Source organism: Rhineura floridana, chromosome 2 (genome assembly GCF_030035675.1).
Source record: "Rhineura floridana isolate rRhiFlo1 chromosome 2, rRhiFlo1.hap2, whole genome shotgun sequence".
Taxonomy (NCBI): domain Eukaryota; kingdom Metazoa; phylum Chordata; class Lepidosauria; order Squamata; family Rhineuridae; genus Rhineura; species Rhineura floridana.
In genome coordinates, this window is record NC_084481.1 from 157,746,507 (window position 1) to 157,773,154 (window position 26,648).

The 26,648-nt window shown below is 41.4% G+C and overlaps 1 protein-coding gene across 25 annotated transcripts in view; it reads left to right on the forward strand.

Moving 5' to 3' along the window:
• Positions 1 to 24,420, forward strand: part of MADD (MAP kinase activating death domain) — a 155,043-nt gene extending 130,623 nt beyond the window's left edge. For 4 of the 25 annotated variants that reach the window (XM_061610961.1, XM_061610967.1, XM_061610960.1 and 1 more), the window contains 2 exons: positions 16,705 to 16,751; positions 21,834 to 24,418. In XM_061610961.1, the coding sequence (XP_061466945.1) occupies positions 16,705 to 16,751; positions 21,834 to 21,941 (155 nt within the window). In that variant the 3' untranslated portion in view covers positions 21,942 to 24,418. Of the gene's footprint in view, positions 1 to 16,704; positions 16,752 to 20,734; positions 20,893 to 21,833 lie in introns of all 25 variants that reach the window. The other 21 variants (XM_061610958.1, XM_061610971.1, XM_061610979.1 and 18 more) reach the window with 11 other exon arrangements.
• The last annotated feature ends 2,228 nt before the right edge of the window (positions 24,421 to 26,648 follow it).

Consider the following 26,648-nt stretch of genomic DNA (forward strand, 5'->3'; position numbering starts at 1 on the left):
TCTAGGCCCCTTCCAACTCTACTATTCTATGATCTGTCCATCCCTAATTACTGGATCAACCAGAATCTACACAAGGCTTGAGCAGTGTTAGTGCTAAGTCATCCTGTACTTCCACCTACCAGTTTCTATTTATAATGTATGTTGTAACCCTGTTTCTGCTGTATAAGCACTGTTACCTGGGATTGATTTGTTTTGAATATGTAGTTGCACATTTACTTGTTTCTTATCTTTTTTGTAAACAAATATTAAATCTTTGCTCAATTTTTATTCTGTTCTTCAGTGTCATTTCTATATTTCTTTCAAACTTGCAACTCCGTCTTAAGATTGTTCAGAAGCAAGTGACATTAAATTCAACAGAATCTACTTCAGAGAGTATGAGTTAATCTGAAATAAAAAATGGATTATTTGTTTATGTGAAGGGAGGTATGTTGAGTTAGTAAGAACTAAGAGCTAAGATCATAATTAAAACAACATTGTGCTAAAACAGCAGTGGGACGTTTCAACTTGCAGACCTAATTTGTACTGCAATATTATTTTGGGCAAACCACGCCTACCTGTCACAAGTTTGATGCAAGGCCTAGGAAAGATCAAGCTGTGGCTGCAAAGAAAGAACTAGGAGCACACTATAAGGTTTCGGTGTGCTTCCAATTCTTCCTTTATAACTATGGCTTGAATTCAGTGCTCTTTGAATCTGGTGCATTTTTCTTTGTCCTCTCTTTGGCAGGGATTTGATCCTCTTGGGAGTGATTGGGAGCTCCTGAGTGGATTTGTTCCCTGCTAAAGTCAGGGTGACAGAGGAAGGAGCCAAACTGAAAAAGCTCCAAATTCAAGCCATGGCTGTAAAGGAAAAACCAAGACCTCCCAATTCTTCCTTTACAGCCATGATTTGAAGTTGCTTGTGTCTGATGTCATATGACTTCAGGCAATTGATGGGGGTACCGCCCTACCCACCTGTCAATGTCTCCCATGGAAGGTTGGCCATTTTAAGATCCAGCCCTCAAGCCAAAAGTCCCCAGCTCTATCCTAAAAAAAAAAAGTTTGACAACCCCTTTCTCAGTTATATTTAACTATTAAACAAATGTATGAATTTAGCAGGGCACATATTTGCAAAGAATCCTTGTGCTGTTCTTTGTGTATACTGCACACAAATGTGTGCCCACACAGCCAAACAGGAACTTACTAGGACAAGGGCCAAATTCAAAAAGCTTTTGTCTGTGTTGGAATTGCTTTTTAATATGTTTTTAAACCCTTTTTAAAAAACAATGTTTTTAACCTTTTTTTTAAGATGTCTTCAAAGCTTTTTAAAAAAATGTTTTTAAAGATGCTTTGTTTTAATGTATTTTAAAGTCTGTTTTTATGATGTTTTAAAGTGTTTATAGTGCTCTTGTTTGCTGCCCTGGGCTCCTGCTGGGACAAAGGGAGGGATATAAATCAAATAATAAAATAAATAATGAATAAAAAGCTTTCCTATGTCTTGCCTTAGAGTACTTCCAGACAGGGGCCTTATAACACAAATTGGTCATTCAGATCTGATATGTTTATGTCTACATTTGGCGTGTTAGCTACCACACATTCCCATTTTTTTCCAACCATGGAAACCAGCCAGGCTGGTTTACTGTTCTGCCATTTGCTATCTACACCAGTGGGTGAAGCTTGACAATTTATCTGTGTTGTGTGTTTCTGTCACTCCTTCTGTCTTCTCCACTCCCTTTTTCCATTCTGGCATACACACAGGTATTTCTGAAACTGTGTGTGTATACCTTTTTTAAAAAAAAAAAATCCATGGAAGTGTGGGGGTAACACAAGAGCACATGTTAACAATCTTATTCAGCAAGTTATGTTTCACAATGAGCAAAATGGAAGCTTGTGTTTTTTGCTAATGGTGAGGGTAATATCCATTTACATTTGTTCAATTTTTAATGTTTAATACTGAGGTCTGGCGCAAAAGTGATTTTTACCATTAAGCTCGCACAAGAATGATAAATCCTAGCCCTGTGTACCTCTGCATGGCATGATATTGTGGGGTGGTTCAGCGGGCATTTTCCCCACTTGCCTGGGCTCTTGTGGGAACCCACTGTGGAGGGTGGGGGGCCAAGGCCTTAAAGGCCATGACCCCACACCAGACAGGGGCCATTTTGCATACCAGCTTTCTCTCCCTCCATTTTAGTGTGTCACTAAGCTTCTGGGTTGCTAGTTGACAGAGCCAGATTTTCCTTTCAATCACAATTGGCACTTGGTTGGGAAAGTTTTTTCACTTATGACTCAATGATTGCTTCACCATCTATTGGGCATATATTTCTTCCGTCACAACTTAAGGCAGAAATGGCATTAGACAGGATCAAACATAAGGGTGACCCTCATAAGGGATCTACTGGGGATATGTGTGGACCACACCCCTAGCTCAGGAGGGTTTAGACCTTCTCCATCATACTCCCCTTCAGCCTGGTTGCCCAGCAGGATCCAAGAAGCATGGCCTGTGCCATGCTGTGGTCTAAAGCTGGCCAACAGCCAAGGGTAGAAACCAACTGGTTAGTTGGGACAAGTATCCCTACAACAAGGGCTTTCGGAATGGAAAATCAGATCCTTGCCATAGTGCCTTGCCAGCCCTGCTTTCTTTCTGTAAACCAGTGTTATTATTTAATGAGCTAACATATTGCTTTTTTGTCACTGACTGACCTCAGAGCGGTACACATTAAAGTTGTGGTCATACTGAACCAATAAAAGGTATTTATAAATACCTTCTCCAAACCTGGGATGTCTTCAGCATGTGACAATCAGTGGGAACAGGTATCTTTCATTTTGCATTGGGGGCTGCAAGAAGTAAAATGACTTGGGGTGTGACAATAGACTGCCTACTGACCTTTCACATGATAACCACCCACCAAATGTGCTAATGAGCTTTCTCACCGGCATTGACTGAAGGTGTACTTACAGGTTATTATTACTTACAAGGTATTCCATAGTAAAGGAAAATCTTGATTAAATATATATAATAAAAATTGGCTGGAGTTTTAATAACATCATCATGTGTACACAGCCAAAACATTTGTGTGAATGTGCATTACCATTTCCATAATAAACTCCTATCCGGAAGCACCCCTGGAAAGAAATGTTGTTGCAGTTACAGCATGTCCAAGTATTTAAGAAAGATTTTAACAGATCCAGTAAACCATTTAATCGTTTAAATATTTCTGCAAAATTGTTTGCTTTCCATGAAATGACAGAAAAGATGGACAAACAGGCTTCTATGAAAACGGTTTTTATATGGTTTATTGCTTTGTATTAAAATTTGTATTACAACTACTAGAAAATAATCAACAACTTTATATGGCTTGTATGAAGTTCAACGCTGGAAACTCCTCTTTGTTTGAAAAAGAGCTGTGGTGCTGCGTGAGCTCCATCCAAACCAAAGAAAGGGGAGGGGGGGGATTGAACTCCTTCTTCCCTTTGCTGTGCTCCTAATCTGGATCAGGGCTCCTGCTGCTTTTAAAAAAATATTTTTATTAAGTTACAGGCATGCTCAGTCCTAAGTCCACTATGTAAATACACTACTAATATACTGTATAGTTTGGCTGTTACACAAGAAATATTTGTTGGCTAGATAATAGTTAAAAATATGCTAAATGGTTTACATGATTTGAATATTGTTGCATCTTTCTTAAGTCACATAGAAACCAATTGCTTCAAAGGATATATTTTTTTAACAATAAAACTGATATGACTTCCGGGAAGGGTGACTTCGCTTGTGCCTGCTTTTTGAGACGAGCTCTTGTCTCAGAAGAAGCTTTTTCAGTTTTAAAATCAGTCAGAACGTTCTTTTTGACTGGTAAAGATTTTCTCCCGGGCAGGGAGAAACGTAGAGATTAACCACAAAAGCCTGTTTTTGTTGGGAGGACTGGATTTCATTAATTTATGAGAGAAGGTTCAGCCAGCAAATGCCGGACGGACTTCCAACAAGCTCTAACTGATTAAGCGACACGTTTATCTTTTCTTCAAAGAAAAACGGACTTTAACAGGCAAGCATCCTTCTTTCTATTTTTTTTTTCACTTGGTTTAAATCGTTGCAGCAAAAAGAGATTTGTCAATGAATCAGCTATAAAGAATTTCTGGGTGAGTTATAACTCTTCTCTTTTATTCACGAAATTAAGGAGGAAAGAAATTGAAAAAGCTTATCTTTGTTTTTATTGCAAAAAGCTGGCCTGGAAGTGCATTCTAAAGATACAAACGGAAGAGGGATTTCTATTTCGAGGAGGGAAAAAAATAAATAAATTTGATTTATGAACTTTGGAGTATTATATGTCCGGGACTATTTTCTTTTTGGTCTATTTCATTTTGACGAATCTACTTGTTCACGACGCCACTAACTGTTTTGAAGCTGGGAACTAAATTTGTTTTGTATTCCTGAACAAATAAGAGATAAGGCAGGCTGTACTGTCTACACTGTGATGTCATCAAGCCTGGAATATTAACCCAATTGTGGCTGAAATAATTTTTGTTTTCGTGGTTTTAAGAATGGCAATCAGGAAAGTGGCTGAGACCATGGAAGAAATTATGTCTCAGAAAATAATGGATGAGATTGAGATAACGAAACAAACCCTGCGACAGGGTAGACAGGAGATGAAAATTGAATTAGGCAAAATGACGCAGGAGCTTAAAGAAATAGGGGATCTTGTGAGAGAGGAGATTGATGAGATTAGAGATGAGAAAAGAAAAATTAAAGGGAAGATACAAGCCCTGGAGATTGGAACAAATGTGGAATTGGAAAAAGATCTGGAGTTTATGGATATTAGAAACAAAGTTTACTGTTTGGAATTCAATGTTGCTCTGAAGAAATTAATGAAGATATTAGAGATAAAGTTATCAATGTCTTGGATAATTTTCTGGACTGGAATGATGTGATGGAGCTTGACATAGAAAAAATCTGTGGAAATAACTACAGATATGTGACAACGGAAAAATTCTCAAGAGATGAGCCAGTGCATTTTGTAAAAAAGAAGAACAGAGATATGACTTTACAACAATATTTCAGCAACATATTCAGAATTGATGGCAAGGGAATATTTGTGATAAAGGAAATTCCCATCAGACTTTTATTATATGACTATGGCTATGACAGCAAGATTAATATGGGATACTGATAATGGAAGAATGGATACTGAAATTACTGGACTGAACAGGACTATTGAAGATGGAAGATGGAATTACTATTGATAATGGAAGAATGGCTATTGAAATTATTGGATCTAACAGGTTTGATGAGATGGATTAATCTATATGTTTATTTGGACTATGGCTATGACAACAAGATTATTATGGGATACTGATAATGGAAGAATGGCTACTGAAATTACTGGACTTAACAGGATTATTGATAATGGAAGAATGGCTACTGAAATTACTGGACCTAACAGATTTGAACGAGATGGATTAATTGACATGTTTATTTGGAGAAAAATTGAAAGATATATCTCTCAAGGAATTGAAACCTCTCTTTGACTTTTTGTGGAAAGAATAAAGTAATGTTTATGAGATTTGATGATTAATTAAGATAACTACTGGAGGAAAGTGATTTTATAATATAATTTTAGAGATAGGATTGTTATATATTGTAGACCTATAACTGATCTGCGACAAATCGGAAGTCAACATTTTATTTTATTGTTTAATTATTTTTGTTTTGTTTTGTTTTTTGTCTTTGAAAATTTGAATAAAAATTAATGATAAAAAAAAACAATAAAACTGATATGAGGTATAGCATTTCTCATGCCCAATAGGAACCAATTTCATATTTAAGATTCAGGTTACATCTGCAACCTTTACTGGGAGATGACAGAATATATCCCACATAGAGTGACCCTGTCTGTATGCCCAAGTGCCTTATAGAAGACCTTGATACCTGTTAATTGATAATGTCCTTTGTAGTTCAGTATTCTTGTGGAATCTCATATCTCCTTTCTAGCTTTAATGAGCAAGTAGCTCTTTGAGACTAAGTGGGACCTTATTCACAGCCTGTGTTAAACATTTAACTGCATTGTAAAAACTGTGCTTAGGACAGTTTCTTCTACAGTGTCTCCATCCCATTTTAGTCTATTTGTACTACAGCTGACAGGGATTGAAACCCAAATTACAATGACTATAGACTTAAGCCTTGCATATAAAATATAATTGCCTCAAGTCTTAGACTAGACATTATTAGCTAAATAAGAGATATGAGCATGGCTCCACAGTTGCTATAGTGCATTTCTTATTTCCTCCTAACAGGAAGCATTTTAATTTTAAATAGCCATCGAACATGGAGTGGCTAACAAATTAATAATAAGGTTATTCTGTAAGTCACACTGATTATACTTTACATTGCTTGGTCATAATTTTGTGAGCTTGGTTGTTTTTATGTTTGTCATGAAAAATCCAAGGCCACTTCATGAATGACAATATGAAAGGTGGAGATGAGGTCTTATGGCCCTAGATGTGTTGTAGTGTGCTCTTGGAAGGAATTAGTTAGGGAGAGGAGGAAGCATCAGGTCTTGGCTCTGAAATTTGAGTTACTGCTATGTTTTTCTGCTTAACTTTTTGTGAACCCTTCACTGTCGCTGCTATGAAAACCTTCATTCTCCAGCAGGTAAAGTGATGCCCCTGGTCCCAAGTCTGTTCTAGTACTATGTATTCTTATTCACAGGGCAAGAGGCTGCAGGATGGCACATACTTATTCCTTTCATTCTTCTAACTTTAATAGCATCGGAAATAAAATGCCCCTTAGCTTTTTTGTTTTGTTTTGTTAGTACTTTACAGTAGTAATACTTTGATGCCCCCCCACCCACCCCCACACATGCACACTTTTTTTTGGTCTGTAAATCCCACAGTTCTCTTCCAATATCTTTCTCAAACCTATTTTTGCTTTTAGAGGAGTTATAACTCAAGGCTGCCATTGAATTAGGGAGCAGGTGGACTTAGTGAGCCTGGTGGTCTCCTAAAACAGTACTTAAGTGTCAGGGACTTTGCAGCTCGTCTTCTATCTTGTCCTCTCTTGACTTTAGTTCCTTCTATCTGATCTACTTGCCTTTCATATGATTGTACCAACTCCAATCTGGGATATTTGTTCTTCCTTTTTTGAATCCTTTGGTGATGATATAGAGGAGTTTTTTCACACAAAACCTTTTTATTATTTTTATGGTGAAACAAAGTTGGTATCTGAATTATTTGATACCAGCGAGCAGGGGTATTTTTGTAAAGCATGAGGTATGGGTTCTCACTTCTTGATAAATTGTAATATGCCACTCCTGCCCCTGCTCTTCCTTCTCTATTGAATTTGTGCTGAACTTGGTAATAAACATCAAAAATACGTAATAAAATCAATATATTTAACATTTTATAGATGATTACTACTTTGAGTTATAAAGAATTAAAAAGTAAGACTGGTGTAAAGGGCACCAGCCACAAAATGGCCACCAATGGGTTGTGTCATAGCACACTGTGTTTGCGATGGGGACATGGCATAGCACAAAAAGAGAGAGAGTAGAGTAATTGCTGTTGCCCTACCCCCACCTCCTGCTTACCATGGGAACTCAGGGCTAAATCCTGTTTGTGTCAATCGCACAACATTTACTACACACACACAGATGCTGTTGTCTAATAACAATACGTCACATTCTCCAGTACCAAGGAAAATATACAAGGTGGCCACCACACAGTTGCTCTGGCATGCACACAGAGCACACACATGCACTCACCATACGCATACAGACCACAGGCAAACATTCATCTCCCTGTCTCCATCTCTCTCTTACTCTTAAACACACACACAACCTCTCATACATACCTCCTTTTCTCTCGCATGCACACAAACAGTACATAGGTCTCTCTCTCCATCCCACACACACATTTCACCACATCTCTCCTCTCACACAAAACACATATATATACCTCTCTGTCATACACACACACTATTTGAGCGTGAGCACGCGCGCACCCCCAAATTCAAAAAACTCCTGCCCAGGGCAAGGAAAGCACCTGCTATCACTTCCACTGTGCTAGCGGACAACAGAAGGCTGAGCGTGTGGGGATACCTCCACCACTCCTTCCTTCTCTCTCCAATCTTTTTTTTTAAAGCAAGCCCCAGTATAGGGGAAAGGAGGCACTTGCCAGCCTGAGCGTATGGGTGTACCCTTGCTACTTCCTTCCTTCCCTCCCCAATCTTTTTCCAATAAGTAAACCTGAGCAAGGGAAGAAGGAGTGTATGGGGATATTTCTCCCTTCCTCCCTCCAATGGGACAAAGGAGATGCCCTCTGCTGACAGGCAACAACAGCCTGAGCATGTGAGGATAACTCTACCACTCCTTCCTTCCCTCCCAACTTTCAAAAAAGTAAGCCCCACCAGCACAGCCCAAAGGAGGAACCTGCTGCAGGTGGCCTGAGGAAAGGGGTCGGTACTCCATTCTGGAGTGTACTGTTTAATTATCTTGCCTAAGCCCATATCAAATATAAAGATACTTTAAATAAAAATAGGTATTTAAGGTCCAGTCCAGCCCAGTCCATTTTGGGCAGTTTGCCACCACAAATCTCTCTATCCCACCCTGACAATAAAACGGTCCCGCCCATAAAGAAACCAGATTCTGCCCACCCCCCATTTATGATGCCAGCCAAAACATTTTTAGAGGATGTTTGCCACCATCAATATCCTCTTCCCCCCACTCTGACAATAAAAAGGCCCAGTCTGGTCCATGAAGAAACCCTCCACTCCATGATGCCAGCCAAACATTTTTTAGAGGCAGTTGCCACCAAGAATCTCCTCCCCCCCGACCATAAAAAGCCCAGCCCAGCTCAGCCCAGCCCAGCCCATGAAGAAGGCAGATTCTCATCACCACCTTATGATGCTAGCCAAACATTTTTAGAGGCACCTCACCATCAAGAATCTCCTCTTGTTTCTTCTCCCTACAAAAAATAGGACCTACTCCAGCCTGTGAATAAACCAGATTCTCTACGCACGTGCACGCATACACATGCATGCACGCATGCACGCATGCACGCATGCACGCACACCCCTTATGATACTAGCAAAACATTTTGGGGACAGTTTGCCACAAAGAATCTCCTCTTTCACTGACACTAACAACAGAAAGGCCTGGTCTGGCCCATGAAGTAACCAGATCCCCCACCCCCATTATGATGCCAGTCAAACATTTTGAGGGGCTGTTTGCCACCAAGAAATCCGGCTTATGAAGAAACCAGATTCCGCCGCCACCCCCATTACAGCTAAACATGCTTTTGGGATCATTCACGACTGCTGCTCTCACTGAAGAGTGTGTGTGGGGGAGGCAGTGATGAATCCAGACTATTGTGCTTGAAGCTGCTTTAACATGGTGCATGGAAAAGGAGGGGAAAGTAACTCAGCCTCACAGAAGAGCAACAGACAATTTGCAAATGCACGCATCTGATTGACTCAGATTGCCTCTGAGCGTTTGGGAGGCTCTTCATAGTCCTGCCCTAATGCTATGGAACTTCTAATGCATTTCTGAGGGACTCTTGATTGGTTAGAGTTATTCTTTCGGAAATAAAATTAAAATGGAGGTGCTGAGGGATCCCTCCCCTCCCTAAGCCACTCCTACCAAAACTTATTATTACCCCTGGAGACAGGGGTGGGACCATAGAAATAATTGTGGTTGACTGTGTTATCCAAATATGATTGGCCGGAAACAAAAGATGGACAGAAATAAGTCCAGAGTGCCTCTAAATGTGAGGTACTCTATTGAATATGAATATAAGGGACAGAGAAAAGATACTGGGCTATAGATAATGTATTGAATATGAATGTAAGGAACAAAGAAGGGACTGGGCTATAGGTTTGGTGCCTCACCTGCCCTTAGTGAGGAGCCTCCACTGAAACAGATGAAATTTTCCTTGGATCTTTCCAGAGACGTTGATGTCATAACACCCTGACTTCAGGCTAATGGGACATTGTTTTGTATCAGAGTCCTAACATCATGGGTCAGTGTAATATAGCTTAACCTTTTATTGTTTCATACTAACCTTCCCCTCAATAACCTTTGTTCTCTTATGTATGAAAGGATTTGTCTGAATTACATAGTGTTTTCCCCACTTGTTCATAGATTGCCTATTTTATTTTTGTCTTAGCAGGTGATATCATGGTTGATAAGATAAGATACTTACTCTACTAACCCTTCCTGTTTTCCCCAGGTAGCATGCCATCATGTGGGTTATAGCGCCATCTAGCATCAGAAGGCAAGAATGCACGGGAGTCAAGACCCGGGCTGCTCCTTCTGGCTCCACTCCAGTTGATTCTTGTCTTCATCCAAGGCAGTTCTCCTTACCATTCGTGTAGTGAGTTTTTGTCTGTGGGTGACAGGTGTGAGGAATGTGAGAGTGCATGAGGCGGTGTTCTTTTACTTGGCTCCCAAGCTGTAGAATCCCAGCCTTGTCCACCGCCCTGGCTAGCCATGATGGCTGTGCTCTGCCACCCTAGTCAGAGGCAGCATGCTTCTGAAAACCAGTTGCCGGAAGCCTCAGGAGGGGAGAGTGTTCTTGCACTCGGGTCCTGCTTGCGGGCTTCCCCCAGGCACCTGGTTGGCCACTGTGAGAACAGGATGCTGGACTAGATGGGCCACTGGCCTGATCCAGCAGGCTCTTCTTATGTTCTTATGTCCCTCCCCCCTATCTGTTTCTCCCGCAGGCCCCCCCTTGCTAGTGGAGAGAGCTGGCTACCAGACCTGGCAGCCAGGGATTTTCCTGGCTTCTACCTTTGCAGGGCTCATGACTGCAGACCCACAGAGCCCCCCCTTGCTAACAGAGAAAGAGCCAGCAGTAGAAAAAGCCAGCTGCCTATTATAACAGGGATAGCTGGCTGCCTTATCTCGAGGGGCTCCCAGCTGTGGCCCTGGAGGAGCTTGTCCTCCCTTGTACTTCCTTACCAGAGCTTGCTGCTGCTGCCCTGGTAGGTTATGTGGGCGGTGGTGCTTGACAGCATGGTGCAGCTGGAGCTTGTGGCTGCGGCTGATCGTGGGAGGGTGGCAGCACTCCTTCCCAGCACTCACCGTAACTTGGCTAGGCTAAGGTGAGCCCTTTTGAGCTTGCAGCGGTGGCTCTGGGCGGTTGGCACTTTCCTGCCCTTTTCCCATCACCACCATTTTGGTAGCTTCTTGCCTCTTTTCATCCTCCCTCCCGCCATTTTGATTAAATTTTCCCACCCTTTTTGTTGAAGGGTTTTTAGCCCTTCATGCTAGGACCACTATTCCTCATGGCCATTCAGATGAAAGTTGATCCGTGTCACTGAATCCCTTTGATGTTGCCAGAGGCAGAGCTATGGGGCATGAGGCAGACCTAGTGGACCTTTCTATCCCACTGGATGCTGAAGAGGATAGCTGGAGTGGAGAATCAGAGGCAGAGGAGGATTCCTCTCACTGTCTCTTTGACTCAGCCGACTTCTTACCTCTGTTTCGCAGGACTCTGGAAATGTCGGGGCTTAAATCTGCTCCTTTGGAACTTACACCCCCACCTGTTAAGGGTGTAAAGGTTCTGAGAACTCCTAAGTCTGTGATACATTCTCTTCCTGTTCTGGATCTGCTTGATAAGTTGACAAAGGAGGAATGGGCTCATCCTCTGCACGCCAGACGAGTTCTAGCCCTAGCTAATAAACCTTATTCCTTGGCCACTGACTTTATGAATCATTTGAAAATTCTGGCAGTGGATGAGCCAATTTCTGATTTGGTTATCAGGTGTCTTCTTCCCAAAGAAGGGGACTCACAGTTCAAGGACTCATCTGAACAAAGAATGGATTTTGCCCTTCGTAAGAGTCATGATGCAACAGCCTACTCTGTCAGGGCTTTGTGCGCAATCTGTATTCACTAGAGCTTCCATGGTGTGGATGGATGACCTCTTGGATGACCCCAACCCCAATCTTGCCAGGATCAGAAGGGGTCTTGTGAAGCGCCACAAGTCAGCAGCTTTTGTGGCTGATGCCACTCTGGACGCTACACAATTTGTAGCTCGTGCTATGTTGGTAGGTGTGGTAGCACGGAGGATTCTCTGGCTTAGACATTGGGATGCTGATACTATGGCTCGAACCAATCTCTCTACGGCACCCTATGCAGGCACTATGTTTTTTGGAGAAGAGGCTGTCAAATCTTTTTTGGTGGTCTTAAGAACAAGTGGAAGCTGGACTTAGCCACAATTAAAAAGATGACTGTAGGTGGTTTAGAAGGTTTGCCCCATACCGTTCCTTTCAGCCATTTCAAGGAACGCGAACTGGGGGAAGGGGCTGAAATTTTCAACCCCCCAAAGATGCTTGGTCCAAGCAGGAATTCTATGGGTGTGCTCAACACCAGGGCAGGCCTGGCTCCTCTGCTTCCTATACAGGAAAGGGTGGCCATCAGCAGAGACATCACTGATGCCATCCCTGTTTGAGGCAGATTACTTCATTTTATGGAACATTGGCAGGGCATAATGATAGACTCCTGGGTAAGAGACCTAATTTCTTACGGCTACGAAATAGAATTCTGGATAATCCCACCAAACAGGTTTTTATCCTTCCCCACCCCAGCCTTTTCTCCAGGGAGATGGTTGGTGATGGAGAAAGCCATACAACACCTTCAGGACAAAACAGCCATAGAACCAGTGCTGCCAAACGAACGCTATGTAGGGGTCTACTCCATTCTGTTTGCAGTCCCCCAAAAAGATATTTCATGGAGAGCTGTTCTGAACAGATTTGTGAGATATTGTCGCTTTGAGATGGAGTCCCTAGCCTCAATCATAGAGGCAGTACAGGAGGGAACTTCTTGATGTCCATCAACTTGAAGGAGGTGTATTTGCATGTTCCAATCTGCCCTGCCCACAGATGCTTCCTGAGGTTTGCATTCGGCCACCACCATTTCCAATATCAGGCCCTGCCGTTCGGCCTCTCATTGGCTCCAAGAGTGTTCACAAAGGTGATGGTCACCCTGGTTGCTCATCTCCATCTCCAGGGTGTCCACATTTATCCATATCTGGGTGACCTACTGGTCCAGGCAAAATCCAGGGATCAGGCTTAATTCATGTTTGTCACATGCTCGCAGTTCATAGTCAATCTCGAGAAAAGTCATCCATCTCCTACTCAATGACTTCAGCACCTGGGAGCCATTCTGGACACAGCTCAAACCATGATCTTTCTATCATCAGAGCAAATCTCAGCTATGAAGGACATGGTGCAGCTCCTGATGTGCCACTCAACAGCAGATGTGATATTTCTGGTGAAAGCCCTGGGCATGCTCGTATCAACCATCCATATTGTCCCTTGGGCTCGGCATCACACTCGTCCACTCCAGTAGGCCTTATTGCTGTTTCAGTGGGACATTGCCAACTCCACACACCAGGTGATTCTTATTTTCCCCTTACTGTGGTTTTCCTTCCGATGGTGGTCATTAACTCAGAATCCTTGGAAGAAGAACCAGACAGGACTGTGCTTACAACAGACAACAGTCTGATCGGCTTGGGGGGGGGTCACTGCAACTCCTACTTCATGCAGAGCACTTGGTCTGTGTCAGAGAAGGACCACAGCATAAACTGGCTGGAGCTGAGGGCAGTCTATCTAGCCTTCTGTGATTTTCAGACTGTTTTCTTTGACTCATGTCCTAATCCATACAGACAACACATGCGTGAAATCGCATTTGAACTGGCAAGGGGGCACCAGGTCTCAAACACTTTAGGCAGAGACCACTCTGATATTCCATTGGGCTGAGAAACACCTGCTGCTCTTGACGGCGGAATAGTGGGGTTTTGAATGTCACTGCGGACTGGCTAAGCAGACAGCAAGTGATTCTGGGGGAATGGAGGTTACATCCGGCAATGTTTCTCCTCCTCCAGCACCGCTTTGGTGTTTTAACTGTGGATCTGTTTGCCTTGAGCAACAACTCTCAGCTTCCCCGGTTCTTTTCAAGGTACCTGGAGACAAATGTGGAGTCTGTAGATGCTCTTCAGACTTCTTGGCCAGATGGCCTCCTATGCGTATTTCCATCTGTTTCTGCAGATCACTGAGGAAACTTCAGCACGAAATTGCTTAAGTAGTTCTCATAGTCCCGTATGGACCACACCGCCTGTGGTTCTCAGATCTTCTCTCCTTATCAATAGCAGATCCTTGGAGGTTGCCAATGAGGCCGGATCTTCTTTCCCAGGGACCAATCTGCCATCTGGATCCAGACTGACTAAGTCTAACAGCTTGGTGTTTGAGCGGACACAGTTGATTCACACCAGCCTATTGCAGGAAGTCATTGATACTATTCTGGTCTCTAGATGGCCGCTGATTAATTGAATTTACCAAAGTACATGGTTGGCATTTTTCAGCTGGTGTGTCTCCTGTGGTCTACTACCCTCTACAGCCATAGTCCAACAGGTATTACAGTTCCTTCACAAAGGTTTAAAGATGGGACTGAAGCCTAATACCTTATGGCACCAAGCTTGTACTACCTCTTCGATCTTGGTTGTCAATTTGTTGAGTATCCCCATGGATTCTCATCTGGTTAAACACTTTTTGAAGAGAGCTGCTTCACTCACTCTAGCAGTATGTCATTGTTTTTCATCCTGGAGTTTACAGAACGTGCTGCAAGCATTGCAGCCCTCCATTCAAGCCCCTCAAGACCGTACCTTGCAGGTGCTTTCTTTCAAAGTCCTTTTTCTAGTGGCCATCAGTTCGGCTAGACAAGTGTCAGAGTTGGGAGCTCTTTCATTGGCCTGCTAGCTCTGCATTTTTCATAAGGACTCAGTAGTTTTACATTCAGACCCATATTTCCAGCCCAAAGTAAGCTCTGCATTCCACTGTAACCAGGACATTGTACTTCCATCCTTTTGTCGTAATCCTTTTCACCTGCTGGAAAAAAAAATTGGCACTCACTGGACGTTTGCAGAGTCTTCAAGCTCTACCTTTGCCATACCCAAGACATACGGCTTAACGGAATCCCTATTTGTATCATTTCACCTGAGAACTTTGGGAAAGAAAGTGGCAAAATCCACCTTATCCTGTTGGTTGCAAGTCTGCATTGCCTTGACCTACAAGTCACTCAAGCTCCAATCCGCAGCTACTACAGCTGCGTTCGCAACAAATGCATCTCTGACAGACATTTGCAAGGTGGTGGTATGGTCTACTCCAGACTCATTCATCAGGTACTATAAGATAGACCGCTATGCCTCTGCTGACACTTTTTTTGGGAGGCTTGTTCTGCAACAGGTTGTTTCATAAATTTAGGCAGTGGGTAGTCTCTCCCTTCTAGGGCTGCTTTGGTACATCCCACGTGATGGCATGCTACCTGGGGAAAATGGACCATTGGTCTCACCTGAAAGGTGGTTTTCCCAGGTATCATGCCATCATGGCCCTCCCTGATAGAGGCTGTCTGGGTGTATTATACTGTATCACTTTTTCATATACGTTTTTTAGTGGTAAGGTTACTTCAATTCCAGTATGTTTATAATGTGTTAATGAGTCAAGACCAGTGTCCTTCTTTGGGGCAGTTGTCCTTTGTTTTGCTGTTCTGCCTGTTCTGATAAACATAGCCGTCTGGATGTCTCACTTCGGCCTCGTCACGAATGAAGTGGGGCTGGAAGGAGTAGCCCAGGTCTTGACCCCTGTGCATTCTTGCCTTCGGACACTAGATGGCACTATAACCCACATGATGGCATGATTCCTGGGAAAACCACCTTTCAGGTGAGACCAACAGTCCGTTCTATCTCTATATGATTAATACATGGATTCCTTTTGGGGGGAATTGTGGTTCTTTCTCTCAGTTGCTTTGTGCTAACATAGGAAATCTGAGATGGGTCTCAATAGCCTTGTAAAGAAAGAATTCAAAATTGTGTCTTCATGATTAAATAAAGGACTTGTCCACACTGGAGCAAACTGTGGGCCTACCCCATTGTTGTCCCAGACCATTCGCCTTTTAAATGTGGGGGTTTTCAGTCCTGCCTGTTTCAGACTTTCCAAGAATTGAAACACCGCACATTTGAAGGGGGAAAGACCCAGGAACATACTGGGATGGAGAGGACATCATGAGGATATCTCTACATTAATATATAGGGTATAAATCCACATTTTGCTGTGCTGGGCACAAGCTGATGTCTTTTGATAGTATTATGCAAGTGGGAAATTTGAAAACAATAAAAGCAAAGCAATATTTCCTTGGTTGTTTTATCTGCTGTCATAGTGTAAAGGGATTAAAAGTTGGTCTTTCTGGCGTTTACTTTTTATTATGTATAATTAAAATTCTGCTATTTTATATAAGAATTGAATATGTATCTGTCTGTACTGAGAGCTATTGCAGTTGTACAGAGAAAATTTGAAACCAAGCCTGATAGGGAGGTGTCAGGTTGTCGAATTATTGAACAGGTCTTTAGGCTGTTAATATGGTGCTGGCTAAATTATTTTGTTTTGGAACTTTCTCTAAAACAGAAACTAATGGCACCAGCAAAGCTATAGATGATTTTGAGAGAGCTCTAGTTACTAGTAGTTTCCTAAATTCTATTTTCCTTTGAATTAATTGTATCACTACTGTAACTTTAGTGAGCTGTCATTGTTTATCAGTAGAAAGAAAATAGGATCGGTAAAGTGCCTTTTTCCTGCAGCTTTTTGTACATTTTCCTTCCTCTTGCCTTCGGGGACATTGTACTATACCTCTCAATTTTTCCTGTCGTTTTTTGAACTCTTTGTTTTGTCTCTTGCCCGTCCGGTTTTAGTTCCTGAAACTAAAGAAGTGGTGAGCCACAAGTACAAGACACCAATGGTGAGTCATCTGCTATGTCTTCTGGTTATTTCTGAAAAGTTTTCTTATCATGTCCACCCTGTGGCATCTCAGCATTTGGACTGCTTTCCATCTTGCTACTTTTCTGAGTCACTCACTTAAGCGGAAGCTTCTGGGGAAATATGGTTTTGATCAGTTTCAAAACGAAGAGAATACAAATTTAAGGACTGAAAGAATGTACAACCCTACAGGTTTTCAAGAACACAGGGGGATGTGTGTGTACTTTAATGATGTGTTTCATCTTGTTTTTGTGTTGATCTTCAGAAAGAAAGCTGTGGCTTGGGCAGAATTGAATTTCTAAGAGAGGAGAGAGTGAGAGAGAGACCAACAAAATTTGATGTAAATTTTATCTGATTGCTTCTACTATGAAGCATAAATTAACTGTTCTTTTAAAGCCCCCAATCAATAATACATGTAGAAAATGGGACCCTTTGATAAACTTGCAATGGCAATAAAACTACTAATTAATGTTTCCTTTTCAGCTCATTTTTTTTCAGAAAATAGGACTTATGATTTAAACTTGTAAAATATGTGGGAGTCTAACTCCATCTTTAACTTACAAATCTTGCATATAAAATGCTACATATGCTGGCTTACAATCACTGAGAACATAACTGTATTAATAACTTCCACTTGAGAACTTTTGAACTAAGCTGAAAATGAAAGTTTAGTTTAGCTTAACCCACTGCCAATTGAAAAACTGACTGCATCAAAATGAGGACAACTGTACTTCAAGAAAGCTATAAAAATAAAATAAAATTGAAATTTCCGTGGAATGGTATTAAGCATTACAACATTTTGATATTAAAAAATTACACCTTCATTGACAACTTCCCTTTTTTAAATAATAATAATAAAACAATATCATTGCAAAGAAATAATTGAGATCAATAACCTACATTGCATTTATATAGCCACGAGAGTGGATTTTTCGCATTCTGCAATGTTAAATTGAAAATACCCCCATTCCATTCTGATGCTTCCCATAAGCTCATTTCAGAACCAAACCTTACAAAACTTATAGTCCTGAACTCAGAAACTCTTGCTTAACAACCCTCTAAATTTTCATGGCAATACACAAAACAGTCAGAATTGAGAGTTCAAAGTGTAATAAGAGAGAGAGAGAAACTTTTTGTCAGAGTTCTTATAATTTGTTGAATTTAATTAAAAATCAGCCATGTTCACAGAGTACCTGTAATCCTATTACTGACCTTGCCCCATAATCTGACCTACATTTTCTGCAGTTTAAAAGTTTAAAATAAGTCTGGCTGATTTATAATTAATTTAAGAAATATAGCCTCCTCTTCGGATGCACACCTTAACGTGGTGAGGGGGTTTGAGGGTGCTGAAGAAGCTGAGAGCAATGCTGTCAGGAGTCTAGACCAAGAGGCTAGACTTCTAGCAGGGGCACCCAAGGCGGAATAGTCAAAGCTGAAACACCAGACTAAGATGCATCCAAACTCAGAGGAAGGCAATGGTAAACCACCTCTGAATATCTCTTACTACGAAAACCCTATGAACAGAGTATCCAAAATGCAACACGAGATAGTGCTGGAAGATGAGACCCCCAGGTCAGAAGGCACTCACTGAGCTAATGGGGAAGAACAAAGGACAAGTACGAGTAGCGTTGTGACTAATGACGCAGCTGGGTCAAAGCCTAAAGAAAGCTCAGAGGCTGATGCACACAGATGCAAAAGGAGAGTCCAGAATTGTACGACACACACAATAGGAACATGGAATGTGAGAAGCATGAACCAGGGAAAGTTAGAAATTGTCAAGCAAGAAATGGAACGCATCAACATTACAATACTTGGTGTGAGTGAACTAAAATGGACGGGAATGGGACATTTCCAATCCGGCAACTACAAAATATTTTATGCAGGAAATGAGAAATTAAGAAGGAACGGGGTTGCTTTAATAGTGAGAAGTGATGTAGCAAGAGCAATTAGGAGCTACAATGCAAGGTCTGAGCGAGTGATATCAATGAGATTAAACGGGAAACCTATCAACATAACCATCATCCAAGTCTATGCTCCGACGGCAAATGCAGAAGAAGAGGAATTGGAGAGATTTTATACAGAAGTACAGGAAGAAATTGATCACACACCAAACCAAGATGTGCTGATAATCTTGGGGGATTGGAATGCAAAAGCAGGGAACAGAGAAGAATTAGGAATTGTGGGGAAATGGGGCCTAGGAGACAGAAACGAAGCAGGACAAAGACTTATTGAATTATGTGAGCCAATAATTTGTTTCTTGCGAACACATTTTTTGAACAACCGAAAAGACGACTATACACGTGGACATCACCAAATGATCAATATAGGAATAAAAATGATTATATAATTGGTAGCAGAAGATGGAGAAGTTCCATACTTTCTGCAAAAACAAGACCAGGAGCAAACCGGTACAGATCATGAACTGGTCGTATCGAAGATCAGAGTAAAGCTAAAGAAGACCAACAAAGCAATCATAATGCCAAAATACAATTTAAATAACATCCCAGAAGTATATAAAGATCAAATAAGGAACAGATTTGAGGCTTTAAACTTAGTTGACAGAGAACCAGAAGAACTATGGAATGAAGTCAGAGACATTATCAGAGAAGAATGCAAAAAGACAATACCTCTAGTTAAAAAGAGAGAAAGACCCCAATGGATGACTGAAGAAACTCTTCAAATGGTTAAAGAGAGAAGGAAAGCAAAAGCAAAAGGAGATAGAAACAGTCAGAACCTTAAATGCAACAATACAGCGACTAGTACGTAGGGACAAAGAGAACTATTACAATAGTTACTGTATAGAAATGGAAGAGGACAACAAAAAGGGTAGAATAAGAGCCCTGTTCCAAAAGATTAGATAAATTAAAGGGAAATTTAAACCAAGAGTAGGGATGTTGAATAATCAACAGGGGAACACACTGACTGACCTAGATGAAATAAAAGGAAGTTGGAATTAATACACTGAAGAACTCTATAAAAGAGATTAAAGGATGACAGATTCATTCACGGAGGAACCATATGAAGAAGAACCAGAAATTTTAGAATGTGAGGTGAAAGCTGCTCTTAAAATACTTGGAAGAAACAAATCACCAGGAATAGATGGCATACGAATAGAGTTGCTACAAGCTGCTGAGACTGAATCAGTCCAAATTTTGAGTAAAATCTGTCAAGAAATATGGAAAACTAAACAATGGCCCACAGACTGGAAGCGTTCCATGTACATCCCACTTCCAAAGAAAGGGGATTCCAGGGAATGCAGTAATTATCGAACTATTGCCTTAATATCCCATGCAAGTAAAATAATGCTCAAGATTCTACAACAAAGGCTCTTACCATATATGGAGCGAGAAATGCCAGATGTCCAAGCTGGATTTAGAAAGAGAAGAGGTACCAGAGATCATATTGCAAACATATGTTGGATAATGGAACGGAGCAAGGAATTTCAGAAGAAAATCACCCTGTGCTTTATAGATTATAGCAAAGTAACCTTTATAGATTATCTTGCGGTTTAAGAATGTATCTGTAGTCAACAGATATTTCTATCAAACTTTAAAAAGCAGGGAAATTGGGCAGCTGTAGTGAATGCACCAGGGGAGCAGGAGACCTGACCTCCCTTCTGAGATATTGTACTGCCCTACAAATTTGTAAAAATGCAAACACCATTTGGGTTGGTTTTTCACAATTCAATCCACTTCCTGTGTAGCTTGGAAGAATTTGGTAGCATGTGCCTCTGAGCATATGGTGAGTGGTGGCAACACCTGCCATCTCCAAAGATGGAGAATTACATTTTTGTAATTGGAGTAGGATTGACCTAAAAGCTCTACAAATAAAATAATCAATTTTAAATTAGATTTGAGAAGGGAATCCTTGAAACATCACATGGCAATTCATACCACCTCATGGTTGGGAATATCTGGAGCATAAAATTATAGAAGACTGATGCAAAAATTTTCATTTTTTTTCCAGTGTTGTTGGGGTACATTGGATGCCATTGTTGACAGAGGATAAAAAGTATATGTAGATACTATGTAAGATGAATGGTTAACAGTCTGTTTGGACTAATACCTAGAATAAGAAAAAGACCTTCCACATACCATTCTGAATCTACGCATAATACTGAATCTGTAGGTGAAATTTTGATACCACTTCATTTAAACATTACCTCCATAGATCTTCTGATGCTGAGCTGTGAACTCAACCCAGATTTGTTTTGCTGCACAAAGGACTTTTGGGAGCAAAATGGAGATAGCAGATGAAATGGTTAATGCTCTTGTATAACTAGTACCTACATTTTGTTTGTGAGATCAACTACACAGGGTGACGACAGATGTCACATAAAAACATGAACTTTTGCAGGTTTCTCAGTTGCAGTGCAAATTCAGCTTCCTCCTAGCTTTGTAATTGAAATGACATATGTGCATATCAATGAATGGAGTGTCAGCCTTGCTCCTCCATCAAGCTTCAGGCAGGTTGTAAAGCACTGCGCGACTATTCATATAAATATTTATTCATTACTTGATTTTTCTTTGCCTTCATCATAACAGTAGGACAGCCTGAGTTCTGGGAATGCATCTCCTTCTGACAGCAGTGGAGTCTAAAACATCTCTGTTATCCAGGAGGAGGAGATTCTGCTTTCTCTAGGCTCAGGTCAGAAGGCAGGATTATTCAGGAACTCCAGTAAAGGGTTTCCAAATTAGTCATCCTTCCCATCACAAAAACTGACAAGTTCTATCCATAGACAGTTTCTGCAGACCCATTGTTTTTAGAATTCAGCATTGCAGGCAAAAAGTATGTTTTTAATGCAGATAAGGGCACTTCCAGATAGGTTCCACTACTGTAAAATGTTGTCACACCTGTCTTTGCCTTAATTTATTTGAGCCTGAAACGTTGTACATTCCTTATCCTTATGAGTAGGTGAGTTACTCATACTAAGGCATTACCTCTCATCCATTGGCGCTTTTATAATTACTCTAGAAGCAAGGGATCTCTAAGATGTACAATAAATACATTCTGGAAACATTTATGTACTCAGTGACTCACTATTGTCTTTTCTAATGTCTTTTAGGCCCATGAGATCTGCTACTCTGTATTGTGTCTTTTCTCTTATGTGGCTGCAGTTCGTGGGAAAGAGGCAGAAAGCAAAAGCAAACCACCTCGTCCAGTGTCCAGCTGATGAACATAATCACGGGGAAATGCATTGGCCAGTAATGTTCCCCTTTCTATTGCTGTTACTGGAGGTCATGTAACCATCTCTAATGAAAACTTGTTTGTTTATCCATGGCCCTGCAAGTCCCCTTTACAAAAGTCAGACTTTCAGTCATGCCCTGAAGCTGTTCTTCTCCAGTATTTCTTGGCATCCCTTCTAGAACTAAGTGTGGCTTGCTCTGGCCAAACATTTTGGATTTAGCTTTCTCAGACAATTTGCTCACATGAGGTTCAGCTCTTTTTATTTTACAGTGGTACCATTGTTTGGTGTTTTCTTTATTTGTCGAATCAAGCCTCTGTTTTCAGGTTTTCAGTTAAGTACACAATGAAAGCACCTCAGTGTTGCCTGAATCACCCATTATTGCTGCTGTTAAAGTGTTCTACTGTTCATTATTTTGTTCCTTGCTCTCCATACTTAAAGTCAACATGGAATGCCTGTCACATGACCCTCTTTTCATCCTTAAGCTACTCCAACCCATTTTACAGAAAGGTATGGTTCTTTTCAAGTGGAAACAAAATTATACATATGTCCAGTCATTATTTCTTCAGAGGAATGGCTGGAAATCATGGCACAGGAGAGATTAGGCAGACTTTTTAAGGCCAGTATGCATGTACTGTACATACTCTTTTAACCAGGAGACTGACATTTTGCTAACGTTCCAGTTCAGTTCACTATGCTCATAGTGATAGATAGAATTCTTCATGGTAAATGCATAGAATAAACTGAAGAAAGGTAATCCCCCACCAAAATCAAAACAGTGCTATTGGTTAAAACATTACGTACTCATCATGTGAAGCTTCATTATTTAGAGCAAACTATAATTCTGTTGTATATTGTTGGAAACACATCAGATCATAAAATGGTTGTGAGGATGCAGAAGTTGGCAATAGCACTGTATATCCCCATTCCAGGTCTCATTTTAGCCACTGCTTCTGTCAAACTGTACATGTATGTTGAAGAATTTTGCAAAAACCGTGCTACTGTGCAATGAAGCTTCCCTCCCAGGTAAAGTACCATTTGATTCTTTATTTTTAAGTAAGCTGAAAAAATGGATGTGTAAAATGTGTTTTATTTTTTCTTGGACTATACTGGACTTTAATGCTAACATGCACCAGGGCACTTGAAGTAGAGGATCTACAGTATATAATGAACTGTAGAACATCTGACAGACTTCCCTGACTCATGTTGGATATGAGTTGATAAGATTATTGGCAATATGCCTTCAGAAATAATTGGGCTTGCTCCATGCAGCTTGATCTGTGTGGCTGTTGAATGGACTGCATTATGAATGAGTTGCCAGAGTGGGGGAGATGTACATATTTCAGTACCACATCTATTTATAGAAAAGTGTACAGTTGTGTGAATGTGAAAATAAACTACCATTAAACTACGATTGACTCTTCCAGTTTGAACTGTATTAGTGTTGCTTACTGTATGGATGATTTAAATTTCAAATAAAACTAAAACATGTGACTGCGGAGGCTCTATATAATAGATTTATATAATAATATTAGTCTTAGTTCCCAGAGTGTTGGTCCTTATGTAGCCAAAACAGCACCCTCCATGTGCAAAGAGGAGGTATAAGCAAGCTTGGGAGAACTCAAAGATTTGCAGAAGTTAAACAAAAAAACTTTAGGGGGGGAAAACTGAACAACCCAATGAGGTTGAGCAAGCTAAGAGGGCCTGGAATGTTTCCATGCCTTTTTTGAAGTGAACAGGAATAAAACTGGTGGGAAGAAGGGAAATGGAATGGAGTGTCTAGAATTCTGAACAGAAGCACTCTGTATTGCAACATTATGTTGGAGGTCTCAGTTGTATAAAGTAATTTAATTGTTAACTCAGTAGCTAAAAGTATAGGCAAAGCTGGCAAATATTTCATACACACATATTCCATATAATACACTCGGTATAATTTTGTATTATTTTATATTTTGAGTAACAATTTGAATAATGTATTCTGTTGGCATTTGGGGAGTTTTACAGAATTTTAGAACTAACTGGGATTGTGAAAAACCATGAGGTGAGGACAGGTGGAAAAGATGGGTGCAGGGAACAAAAGCCATGGTGGGTGTAAAGAGAGTCTGTGGATGATGTTGAGATGGTTTGGAGTTGACTTTGTCTACGTACTGTCAAACATTGATTTGTCTTTCAAGTAAATCCTGAAATAGCTCCAAAGCAAAATTGTTTCAGATTTTCCTTTTGGTCTATTGTGAAATAAAGGGTACCAACAGCTGTGCTTCTTAGTTTGAACATCTAAGGTAAAGGTAAAGGTGTCCCTGCACTTATAGTGTGAGTTGTTTCCGACTCTTAGGGTGATGTCTTGCGACGTTTACTAGGCAGACCGTATATAAGGGGTGGGATTGCCAGTTCCTTCCCCGGCCTTTCTTTACCCCCCAGCATATGCCGGGTACTCATTTTACCAACCACGGATGAATGGAAGGCTGAGTGGACCTCAACCCCTTTTACCATAGATTCGACTTCCTCCTTCCGTTGGAATCGAATTCTGGCCATTAGCAGAGCTTCGGCTGCATTACCGCCACTTACCACTCTGCACCACATCTAAAGAAGTATTTTTCCCAGCATATTACTCCTCTATCTGAAACTTAGTTACCTACTTTTAATGCCTTGTATAATTTCATGTCAGGGTTGGTTCACATAACGTTTTTGTAAGAAGCCAGTTTTGGGATGAGTGGATGCTTAGTTTTACACAAGAGGTTGTATTATGGCTAAGCTTGTTTGTAGGCACGTAATGAAATGAGGAGAGCAAATCACAAACCATCCTATGAGACCTGGGCCCTTCTCTTACATTTAACACACAACCTTTTCTCCATGTGGCCAGGTTCTGCTAGAATTCCCTCTTCATTCTTCTGGCCATCTGCATATGCAGCTGCATGTGGATCAGCCATTAGTGTAATCCTGGGCCAATATCTTGGCCCCTTTTTTTCTGTGTATGACAAAGCCCAGAATAAGATGGGATTAAATCATTTTGCTTTACTGTTATGACTGAACTTGCTATAAAACGCCATCAAACATCCACCGCCATCTGTGCTATTTATACTGGACCCTAGGTTCCTTTGCTACAAAGGTATCTAATTAGTAGGTCACTGGATCAACTATTTTCACTACCCACTTTCCACTTTAATATGTTCTGTCAGGGAAAGCCAGCGTCTGTATTCTCAGCAACTGTGCTGCTATTCAGACAATGGTCGGGAAATGTTTTTTGCCACACAAATGGAACTCCACAAATACACCAAATTGGCACCATCTAGCAGTGAGATGTGATGTGAACCACATGTGCTCAACCATATCCAGGACAATGCATATGAAATCAAAAAGATGTGGAATTCAGCTAAGGGTTGTCTGGTTGTGATTCCTTTACTTGGCACTTCAACATGAAACAGGCTATAGCTTGGGGTTAACGGAGATTCCACATTACCTTAAAAACCACAATAAGGTATATAGTGCAATAATAAGCACATTGGTCATATTCTCTTAGACCAGTGATTCCCAACTTGGAAGCCATGACCCCCTGAGGGGCTGCAAAGTAATCGGGGGGGGGCTGCAAACAGTAAAGAGATGGTTTTTTTTTTAAGTCTTCATTCCCTGGATGCTGTCTGCTCCCCACTGCCACTGCAGACTACACTTCCCCCTTGCTCCAAATAAGAGAGGAGGACATGCTGAAGTGGCAGAGCATCTTTCAGGCCTGCCGAGGGCAGTCGTCTGCCTATGAAACCTGGCAGACACTGAAGGAGGCTGCGGGTGGAGCTATCAGGAAGAAGAGGGGATTACTATTGCGGACTCCCATCTGCTCCTACTCCTGTCTCTTTGGTGCTGATGCCCTTGCTCAGAATGAGAGGAGAGAGCTTTTCAAGAAGCAAAAGAAGCAAGGCCACAAGGAAAGGCTGCTTTCCCCCTTCCTTCCTGACAGCCAGCCTGCCTGCCTTTCTTGGCTCCTGCTTAGCTGCCATGTCCTTTTAAAAACTATGCTTATTTGTGAGGCTGCCCAGATCTCACCTTTGGCCCAGATGGAGCCAAGGAGCAGTGAGGACGCTCAGGACTTGCTTGCCCCCCATCTCTGAGGTTAAATGTGTGTGCCAGTGTCCCCCCTTTCTTCCACCTACACTCCACCACCCCCCGTCTCTCCAAGACCCTGTGGCAGTTGAGGGCTTCCCTCCTCCCATGTGCCTGAATGCATGCACGCTTGCACATGCTTGTAGGAAAGGCAGGTGTGTGTGTGCACGCTGACCTGTCTTCTGCTCTCATTTCCCAAGTGCACGCTAACCAAGTAATCAGTTCTGATGATTATCCCAAGGCCTAAAAGCACTAACCCCCCTCCTCAATCTATCCATCCTTTTGTCTTCACAATGCAGCATCCCTACCACTACCACATTGCTGCTTCTTGATTATTACTTTTTTAAAAAAATGCTCAGCAGGTTGACTGAGGCTGGGATCCACACACTGCAGCAGAAATGTATTTATTCATTTATTATTGCATTTGTGTCTCACCTTTCCTCCAAGTTGCTCAAGGTGGTGCACATGCCCCCCCTTTCCATTTTATCCTTATACAGACCCTGTGAGATTGATCAGGCTGAGAGACTGTGATCCAAGGTCACCCAGTGGGCTTCATGGCTGGGTGGGGATTTGAACCTGGATCTTAGTCCAACACTAACCCAC